Source organism: Centruroides sculpturatus, unplaced genomic scaffold (genome assembly GCF_000671375.1).
Source record: "Centruroides sculpturatus isolate CEXI.00-Female unplaced genomic scaffold, Cexi_2.0 scaffold197, whole genome shotgun sequence".
Classification (NCBI taxonomy): Eukaryota; Metazoa; Arthropoda; class Arachnida; order Scorpiones; family Buthidae; genus Centruroides; species Centruroides sculpturatus.
Window position 1 is genome coordinate 73,242 of NW_019384591.1, and position 11,427 is coordinate 84,668.

The window sequence follows — 11,427 nt, forward strand, 5'->3', positions numbered from 1 at the left end:
GTGTATCGACAGAAGGCGAGAAGAGAAAATTTACATACTTAAGTACTAATAGTTCACGAAAATAATAATTTTCGTGAACTATTATTACTTAAGTATGTAAAAATTTATTACATTTCCTGTTGTACGAGGGTTTTACCCAATTCTCGAACCGTGTCAGAGTGAATCCGTGCTATAAAAGTACCGTGTTATACGGGGATGGTACCAATTCTCGAACCGTGTTAGAGTGAATCCGTGCTATAGAAGTGCCGTGTTATATGGGAGTTACCTGTACTAAGTGTTTATTGTTAGATTATATGACTAACAGACCAGATTTAATTTGCTTGGCCCTTGTTGAGACTTGGATGGTTTCAATGGACGGAAATTTCTTTGGTAAGAGTCTACCAGACAACTGGAAGTAGTTTATGGTTCCAGATGAAAACCCATTTGGACGAGATAAACTTCATGGGGGAATTTTGTTCTTTTTTGAATGGCTAGAGGGCACTTTGAGTTATTGGAAAGTTAACCTGATTTAATTGTGATTGGCTTAACAGATTTCTTTGCTTCTGTTTCTAGAAAAATCTTGGATCTGTTAATGTATGTTAGTTTGTTAAATCAGCAAGCCTTACGCTTTGATTTGTTTTCTTCTATTTTGACTTCTTAGTCTTCACATTATGATTTAGTTGTAATAATAGGTGATTTTAATGTTTATATTGGTGAAGACTTCTATTCTTGTTTGAACGAAGCTTCACTCAACATTTTTGATGTCGGCCGTCAAAGGACTTAAATAATTAATTAAAGCATGATATGGCCGGTAGACATTTTATCGTTGGTTGGTTGAACATGATTTTATTCTCAATGGTCGAATGGTCGAAGACTATGTTGGTGAACTAACTTGTTTGTCGAAAGTAGGCAGTTCTGTTATATATTTTATAGTCATTTCTCAAAATCTGGCTTTCGTGGTTGAATCCTTTCGTGATGAATCTTTCTCTTTTTCTGACAATACGTCTATCTACTGAAACAGATTTCTTTTACTTGAAAGACCTTCTTTTATTAAGACCCGTTTTGTTTAGAGTGATTCAAGACTTGAACTGTTTGAAAATGTAGTAAAACAGTGTTTTTAGAATAAACATTTTGATTTCGAGCTTGTTGACGATGTTTACAAGTTAATTATATTCGATTTATATTCTATAGCAAAGAGGTTAGACGTGTTAATTAAAGGCGCTGAACTTCGTAGAAGAATTCGATCCCTTAGTTGGATGAGTCTTGTTATAAACTGAAGAAAGCGATGGAACAATATAATTAGTCAATTTTGCAGATCTAACGATCAGGTCGACTTAGTTTCTTTTTCAAAATTGAAAACGAATACAGTAGAGCGTCGGTTATCCGAAAGAATTCCAGTCGGCAAATTTAAATTTTCGCTAGTGCTGTGGCGCTGCAATCTTTGGCTATATCTTCGGCTACTCCAATATTATTTTTGTTGATGTGTGTTTTAGCTGGCAGCACTGGCCCTTTTGTGTGGTGTTTTTCTGAGGACTGTGTGTTGTGCTGAATCGAATGTTTTTGATACTAGATCACCTTCTAAAGTATATATTTTTTGGTTTTTATATTTTTCAATATATTTATTTTGTTTGTAAGAAATAAAGAAATAATTTTTAACGATACAATAGCCATGATTATCATTTTAAAAAGTATACGTTAGGCTTAACATCGACGAAAATTCAACGCGAAGCGACACGCAACGGAGAAAAATTTCAACACGGGATAGATTATGTTTCGTACATAATCGGTTTTCCGAAAAATAAGTTATCAGAACAACCTCAGTCCCAATTAATTCGGATAAACGACGCTCTACTGCATTCAAACACAATTTGATGTGAGTTTGATAGTATTTTTCTTAGAGAAGAAAAGGAGAGCATACACACGGCTAAATATAATGCATGGTATCCGGAAATACTAGATAATTGTCGGAATTTTTAAATTTACAGTATTATCAGCAACTCCGTTTATTGTAAAGAGAACGATTGTTCAGATTCGAATAAATAAGTTTTGTTTAGTATGGAAAAATTGGTATATAGACTTAAGTTCATCAGTCGTGTGTACTTATTGTATACAGAAAAATGCGACCTTGAATCATTATTTGTTTAATTGTAAGAAATTGGATTATTTTCGTTTATCAACATATATTAGTAGTGTTATTCATAAAGAACCAGCTGAAGAAATTCATGGAATTCTAACAATAATTCAGTTGAGTCTGTTTGGTGCAAGTACAATTTACTAATTAAAATTATCTACATTACCACTCTTCCTAAAATTTAATTTCTGCATGGATTTTTTAAATAAATAAAATATTTTAATGTAATATCGGAAAACTGTCCGGGTGGTCCGATTTTTTGAAAGGAGAGAAGAAGGAAAGAAACGGAACAACCAGCGACTACCCCAACCCCACAAAACGCAACTCATCCAAACTCAACCCCAAAACGGGATAGAACCCAAGATCAAACAAACAATCTTCTTTTCTCAACTTAGCGAACTTTCAACTTCTCCGAAAAAAGAAAGACCTCCTTTACCCATCCAGCCGACTTCAGGAACAAGAAACAATTCGGGAATTGAAGCGAATCAAAATCAACCGAACACAACTCAATCAGTAGAAAAACGTTCGGAACCCAATCCGATAAAACGTCTCAATTACTTACAAAAAATCATAACAATTATTTTCCTCATGATAATGACCATTTTAAGCGTTTCATTTTTACCCGCAATTCTTTTTCCTAAACAATCAACAACAACATTAGAGCAAGGAACACGAAACAACACATCGACCCCAAAACAATATTCATGGCGAAGTCGCATACCTGTTAGAAGCCCAGTTTCACTCTTGCAAGAAAACAAACAAAAAACAAAAGAAAGAAAAAGGGAAAAACCCGAGTTATAATTTTCTACAAACATTTTCGCACTCACGCGACGTTACCTAAAGGAAAACAAAAAGGAAAACCCGAGAGAGAGCCGTGATCGCAATGAACTGTAAAACTTACAACTTTCATCGCGACGTGTCAATCATGATAATCATATAATAATAATAATCGCGACTTGTCAATAACTTCCGCAACGGAAATAATACTGTGACGCGATACGAAAAAAGACGAGAGAGAGCCGGAACAACTTCGTTAACTCATCTTTGAAGAAAAAATCCAGCTTGCTTGTCCAGAACAAGCTCGATTTTAGAAAGTCCGCGGTGATGTGAGGGCCCGGATTTAAGATTCGAATATTTTTATTCATTGGATTAAAAGTTAGGGTTAACACAAAAAGAAAAAAACAACCGACAAATTTTCTCATAAAAATCGCTCATAAAAACTCCGTTCCCACGACAATACTTCCCTGTAGAAGATGAGTTAACTGTTGTGTCATAAGTTTGTCACTTCGCCCATCATTGGTCAAAGAAAATCATCACCTGTGACGTACATGGGGAAATCTCGAAAAAAGAGCCCCCATATAAAAGACAAGTGCAATGACGACACAAGGGGGAAATTAAGTTCTTTTCTCTATACTGTGAGTGTGTGCCCGTGGATTTACCTGCATCTCGTCTCCACCGTCTTTAATAGACTTTGAACTTCGACTTCGAACTTTGGACTGATTTGAACTTTGAACTTGGAAGGACGAACCTCGGATCAACGTTATAACAACCTAATCAGAGGTATTTATCCTACACGCGATGATATGTAAGCTCTCTCTCGCTATTCGAATATTTCGAACCTCGCGGGTAGGGTCGCGACTATTTTATATTTTGCCGTTACTTTATGAACTATACGGATTGAACCCCGAGAGGAATTTGTATTCCAATTATTAACTATGTATAAATGTACGGAATAAACGGGTATTTTGTTAACGAACTTGGATTGGTGTGCGTTTCTTCCGACAATTTTCCACTCCATACTGAACCCGAAGTCCTCGACGAGATCGCTCGGGATAATTCCCCCATCCATCCGCGTATCTATCCGCGATAAATTGATAGATTGGTGTCAGATCCTGACAGGTGAAAGAATCTAACGATCCTTTCTCCTAACCCTCTTTTTTCCCATCCTTTAGACAAGCGAGACCGGACCTCAAGGTCTTGAGTCGAGTAAGTGGTAGGAGAGGGACATCCTCGTAAACATCCTACCCCCGATTAGTCTCACAATTGTATCGTTAAAAATTATTTTTTTATTTTGTACAAACAAAATACATTTATTGAAAAATATAAAAACAATAAAAAATTATACTTCAGATGTTAATTTAGTATCAAAAACGTAAAATATTTGAGTAGCCCGAGGAATAGCCGAAGATTGCAGCGCCACAGCACTAGCGAAAATTTAAATTTGCCGACTGGAATGCTTTCGGATAACCAGCTTTCGGATAAACGACGCTCTACTGTATTATATTATGTTGTATTATTTTTGTTATTCATTGCTTTTTGTACATTTGTTTCACTTTTTGATTTGTTTTATTTTATTTTATTTTAAATTTTTTGAGTAGAAGAGTTGAGAAAAGCGTTGTCATGCTTTCTTGTTCACTTAGAAATATGTAAAATAAATCAATAAATAAAGTAAATTTTTATGCTATTACATTTACATCATAAAAAATTAAAACGCTCACTTCTCCAAAATGAAATGACTTTTAATAATTAGAAACAGTTTTGCTGTATATATAACTTAATGCTCATATAAATGCTATGAAATTTATTTATTTTTTTAAAGATCTTATTCAGTTTTTAATTAAATACTTTGCTGGAAATCTGTAATCAGTGTTGAAAGAAGAAAACGCCAAAAAATTAGACGTTTTTGTTTTTCAATTATTGATAACTTTAATAATGTCCGATTATGAATAAAATATTACTAAATAACATGCTCTATATTGCGCAGATTGAACAATTAAAACAAACAGAGTCCAGGCTTCGGTTCTGGTGGAACGTAGGATTAAGTTTTCGGTTAGCAACATGCCGAAAAGTGATTTTGAACTTATTCCTTTGTTACTCTTGGTTTTAACCAAAATCTTGATAAATTCCGTGCTTCATAGCGTTAAATCATTACAATCGATATGCAGTGATCCCTCTTTTGCCTGCATTTTCTGGTGATACAGCAGGACTTAGAATAACTGAGTTTTTTGACTCTCTATCAGATCTGGCAAAATTGTTAGGATGGACAAAAGCGCAAATGTTGGCAATAGCCAAGCTGAGACTTACGGGGATAGCCAGAGAATTCGTTCGAAAGGATAGACGAATCAAAGACATTGAGGATTTTGAGGAATATAAGCGTGTTATGCTAGAGCGTTTTGAAAAAGTCCCTTTCCACCTTCGAGTTCATAAATTTTACGCATGTGTACAAAAGCCGGAGGAAGATGTACAGACATATGCAGCGCGATTACAAGCCCTTGCTACCGAAATTGAGATAAAGGAAGAGGGAACAGATGCAGCGGAGACCGCAATGATTAAGCGCATACAGGATAAAGAATTAGACGAAAAATTAAAAGCTCAGTTTCTGAATGGCATACATCTTAAAATCAGACAACGCGTCATGTCACGTGAACCTGCTACTTTTGACGAAGCTCTAAAAGCCGCTATAAGTGAGAAAAGTATAGAAACTCTGACGGCACAGCCCAGTTTCAAAATCAGACCTATAAGGGCAGTTAAATCCGCTACACAGAAACCACCGGAAGAGTGGAAATCAGTAAAAGCGATTGGACGAAATTACGAGCAGGTTGTCCTCTCCGCTATATAGAAAATGCGAGAATCGTCCGACTTCCTATCCTCAACGCAATAGTCTAACCGCACAGAGGAAGCACATAACTACCGACAAATTAGATGTCCCCTCCGAGGAAGAGGAGATGTGGAAAGGCGTCATACGAACGACAAGGACTCAAACGAAGAAGAAACCCATTATCTTAGGTTATGTGAATAATATCCCAGTCAAATTTACTATAGATCCAGAGTTCAATGACACAGTATTGTCAAACGAGGTTGCCAATAAATTAAAAGGGAAGGCCCCGATAAAATTTGAACAACGAAGGAAGATAGTAGGTCCGAATGGAGAATCCATCTCAACCATAGGCATGACTATCCCTATTTTCAAATTTAGAGGACACAAGTTTCCCAAATCGTGCAAAATAGTCCGATCGGAAATCACCGCTCCTTGTGAAGGGATCATCGGACGAGATATAATAAAAGAAGAAGGCCTCATTCTCGATGATGCAAACGAGAAAATAATGTTACTAAATGGCAAAATTGTTCATTTTTGCTGTAAACCTCGACAGAAGCCGAAAACACGAAAATTCGACACAGAGGAAGAAGAGGAGCTTCCTGAAACAATGGTCATACGACTTATGCATCAAGGTCAATCGCATGTCTCCAGGGTGCGAAATGAAGACACACAACCTTACAGAAATAGAAAAAGACGAAGACAAAAGCAAAATCGAAGTCCAGGTAACCTACCGAAAGAGTCTACAATTCCTTGCGATGAGAATAGAATTCAAATCGTCCGAGCCCCGAATCCAACCCCTTCCCACCAAGAAAGAAAAAGAAGAACCTTGGAAAGCAAAGAGGAAATGAGGAAGCATCGAAAGGTTAAAAGAAAAAGAGTAGCGCAACGAGAGGATACGCTTCCTACACACCTACCGAAACCGGAAATCCGTCATCACTCTGACATAGAAATCGTCAGTCCGCCAGACTCAGTCCATCTTCAAAGCGATCTCCTAACTGAAATTATAGATTACATTGACAAGGCTAAGTTTCAATCCAGATTTTATCAGGTTTAGGATTAGTGATAGGACATTTCCCCTAAATTAGATTAGAGAAAAGAGAGAGAGAGAGAGAAATTAGTTACGACAATTTTGTAACACATATACCTGTCACTCCGTTCAACAGGAATAGAAACAAACTGATTTTGTTGCAAACAGTGAAAGTGAACTTTGTGCTTCAGAAGAGACTGATGCCGATTCAACGACCACAACATAGTCTACTAGCATCGAACAACTTAACTACATCGAATGACTTTGAACCGGTGTAGAATTTCTGAACTATCAACAGACGGGGAATCATCAACACGGAAACTGTGACAGTAGGTCAACAGACTCAACAAGTCATCACGATTGTAAATCGCGTCTGTAGTGCAGATTGCACATGTAACGCGTCAACCAATTGTCTTTGTTACATGGAGAAATTATTATTGTCGGGAAACCCATGTGAAAAAAAGAGAGAGAGAGTAATCTAAATTTAAATGTTAAAATTATACTCGAAAGTATAATTTTAAAGAAAGCGGTGAATGGTGTGAAATCCGCGATTTTTACGCCGATGTCGGAAAAATCTTTGTAAACAACTCCGATGGGAAAAACCCACTCTTGGTGAGAAGTATATCGGAGGTCACCGATTGTTTTCACATTAAGGTGGGAAAGTTGACAGTTAGTTGATCGGAATGCACCGTAAGTGTCAACAGAAGTCGATCACGTGACTCATTTCCCAAGAATAACGTATAAAAGCTCGAGTCCCCGAAAGCTCCGGGAGATCCCTCGGAAGTTATACTTGGTAGATGTGCCATATTTGTCTCCATACTCCGGACCAAAAGGATATACGACCAACCACAGCCATTTGAACTTCCATCGCCATTAACGAACATATTCAACGAACGCATATTAGACATATTCGCATAGAGGTATTTGTACTTTTTAGAGCTTTGTGAACTCTCTCAGACTAGCAGGTAAAGCTATTAGAGCGCCCCTTTTGTATAGTGAATTTATTTAATCGCATTTAACCTATGTATCCTAGCTTAGTTATATAATTAATGCTTGTTTAGGTTTTAAACCTGTCTCCTGGACACCTGCCGACTTACCGACGCACTCCCCACTCAAATTTTTGCCCTCCTAGCCATCCGACTGGCCGAGAACGGGTTTTACCAACCTGTTGCAGAGTAAGTGGTCATTTGAAATGAGCCCAATGGCCCACTGCTAATCTCACACTTTATTGAGAAGATTAATGCGATTAAATTTTGGTGGTGAAAAATCGACAGAGTAAGAAGATAAAGGAGGTCGAGGGTCATATTGTTAGTGTGGTCGTACTCCCATAATTTCAAACCATCTTGAATCCTGTGTAAAAAACAGTTACACATTTGATTAACTTTAGGAGCGACCAAAATGCGTTATAATGTCATGCGATAGCCTAACTAATGAGGAACGTGATAATGAAAAACGTTATTAGGTTACGCAATTAAGTAGTAAATATGTAAATTAAAAGTTTTGCTTTTACTTTTATTGCAATTTCAAAAATTCGAATTCTTATTTTCGACACGTTGCTAAATTTTCGAGTATAAATTTATGTGAAAATTTTAAACTAAGCGCATAACATACGATAGATTGATATGTTGTAAAATATGTATTATGAACAGAATATAAATATCTAGTTTTAGGTTTAATTCAAGTAGTCGTTAAACATTTAAACTAATCGTAAAAACATTGTACAAAATGCTTATAAAATTACTAAAACTTTTAATCTATTGCAGAAACTTGTAAAACTATCAGACATGATGGATTAAGTTGGGAAGAGTATTGTAAGAAATTCGACGCAGGGTGTGAAAGCCATTATGGTACCATCGCCTGCTATTGCAAACCAGGTTTAATATTTGCAAACGGTGCTTGTCTAGGTAAGTCGATCTTGCTATGTTATAAAAATTAGAACGTATATTTATTAAAATCATTGCAGGTATTTAATAGTAATGTACATTTCCTGTGTCAACCAAAATTTTCCTAAGAACATTTTTAGGCTTTTTCGTATTATTCATATTTCAAAATTTTTCCAAGGTCCGAACACAATAGGCGATTTTCAGGAAATAGGTGGACGAAAATCAGAAGCCATTTTTTTTCAGTAAATCCGTTTATTTTGTGCGTTTTGATTATTTGGTTACTCAGAATAGTTACCAGTTAATACTAAAATGAAGTAATAATAATTTCGATTATTTTCAATTAAATCAGTGGTTCTTAACCTTTTCAGAATGACGGAACGCTTACAAGTTTACAAGATTTTTTCAAAACACAATTGTAAAATAAAACAGTTTATATATTTTTTATATTGCATAATATATTAAAAATTACATACATAACAGTTTGTTATTTGTTATTGACTGATATGTAATCAGTAAATGAAATTTAAAAAAAAAAATTGTCACAATATTTTAATATGATATTTGGGCCTGATGACTTACAAATGTTTTCAATATCTGGTCTTATGTGTGAAATAGCTACTCTCATTTTTTCTTCTATATTTGTCAGCCTTTCATGTTTCTTTGTTTTAATATTTGTTAATGTTGAAAATCCAAGCTCACATAAGTATGATGTTGAAAATTTAATAAAATTTTAATCGCTTTTTCAGAAATAGTTTTAAACTCAGTTTGAACAGAAATTGAAAATTCTTCAACTGTTATTTCAGAAAATTTCATTTTGAGAGTACAATCCATTGACAATGTAACAAATTCTTCTTCTTATAACGAAAACTCATAACTTGATGTATTGACTGCAGAAAATGGATTTAATATCCAATCATATTTTTCAATATTCAGTGCGGGTAAGTATTTCACAAATTTTTCTTCTAATAATGCTAAATGCTGTGTTATAATAGTTATTATTTCATTGATAATCATATTTTGGACTGAAGGAAACATGTCTGCTGTTCTTTTTTGAATTATGTGTATTCTCCAAAGTGATTTTTGACAAGACTATGTCTTGTTTATAAAATCGTACTGCCTCCTGTTCTTATCAGCATAGAGGTATGAAGGGGTACATGTAGAGAGTTCATATTTGGCACAGACTATTAGGTGTCCAAATCATTTGCGCGTAAAAAATTCCAGACTCAAAGGTAGTCGGGGGACCGAGAATCGAGTCAAAATAAAATCCAAAATGGCGACCCTCTTCTACAAGCAGGCAAAACAGCCACCTCACCCCACCGAAGTCAGGTAGGGGAGAGTACTACCCGCAGTCATTCTAAGAAGTGAACTCTGACCTTAGGACTGAGTGCGCCTGCACGTAACCTTCACCCTTTGACCTCACTTTGCTCCTAAACTCTAACGAGAAGAGACATTTTTACTACCTTTTGATTTGACAGCTGATCTTGGATTTATGTTATATATTGATGCTGTTGTAAATATCACTCTGCTGATACAAATTAAGTAAATTATCAGTTTTTTAGTAAATTTTTAATGACAGAACAAAAGACACAGAACACGTGGTTGAGGTCAATGTGGACATCAGGGACAAGAGAGACATTTTTTCACTTCATGTTAATTAACCTTTCAAGTCGACAGCTGTGCAATCTTGGATTTATATTATATATTGACGCTATTGTAAATGTTGCATTGCCGATACAAATTAACTGTGCTACATTGCAGTTTTTTAAACAGACAAATTAAGTAAATTATTTGCCTGGATCATTTCTCAATTAATTTTACTGGCAGAACACGTGGTCGAGGTCAACGTGGATATCACAGACAAGGTAGGATGTGCCACGTACAGATTTTAGCCATGCCACTAGAGACTTTATATTAGGATTGTCGTTACATCCAATAACGTTATAATCAGGTTAAATTGTGTATTATTTTTGCAAAATAAAAATATAATTTCGGACGATACAATAGCCAGAATTATTTTTTCGAAAACAGGAAATTTTCGTTACACATTGACAAAAATTCAACCCTGCCCTTCACGAAATTTTGACATTGGATAGGGTATACCTGGATAAGTTAATTTCATCGAAAATGCATCGTGGACGACCTCATGGTCGTGGCTGGTGAAGTTTGAATGATCATGCTCAAAAGCAGCGATACCAAAGAAGATTGGAGAATGAGAACGAGACCCGCTTGAGTGTTAAAGTGATTCTGCTTAGTAGTGAGTCTCCGAGACATAGTCTTGTCCCAAATATGGCTTTGTTGTTTTACTTGTTTTTTTTTAAATATTGATAGTTTGTCAGTGGATGTTAGAATATTTTAATTTTTATCTTGCGTACCAGTATTCACATTATTTAAATAATTGAAGATGTCAGCTAAATATGCCATTTCAATACAGTAATACCCCGACTTACGCAAACCTGGAGTTACGCGATTTTCAAATCTCGTCGATTCGTCTTTTGTTTGAGCGCCACGCATCCCTTGATTACTCACTCCCCCCACACTATTGTTCAGCTTACATGTTCAGATGTGTCATGCGGAATCCACACATAGCTACAATATATTTTGTGTTATTTATTTCTGTGTTTGTTATATCTACGGAGACTTGAGACACTTTACTATGTCATCCAAACGAAGTAGAACTAATTCTTCTGCATCAAACAAGAAAAGAAAAACTTTATCTTTGGAATGTAAAGTTAACATTGGGTATGTTCGTAAAGTCGAACGAGTTAAACGAGAATGAAGTCATCGTTATTCCTATTTCGTTAGACTTTTC

At 35.6% G+C, this 11,427-nt stretch overlaps 1 protein-coding gene across 1 annotated transcript in view; it reads left to right on the forward strand.

Moving 5' to 3' along the window:
- Positions 1-11,427, forward strand: part of LOC111624760 — a 107,762-nt gene that overhangs the window by 9,858 nt on the left and 86,477 nt on the right. The window contains exon 2 of the mRNA XM_023367699.1: positions 8,499-8,639. Within this exon, the coding sequence (XP_023223467.1) occupies positions 8,499-8,639 (141 nt within the window). The remainder of the gene's footprint in view (positions 1-8,498; positions 8,640-11,427) is intronic.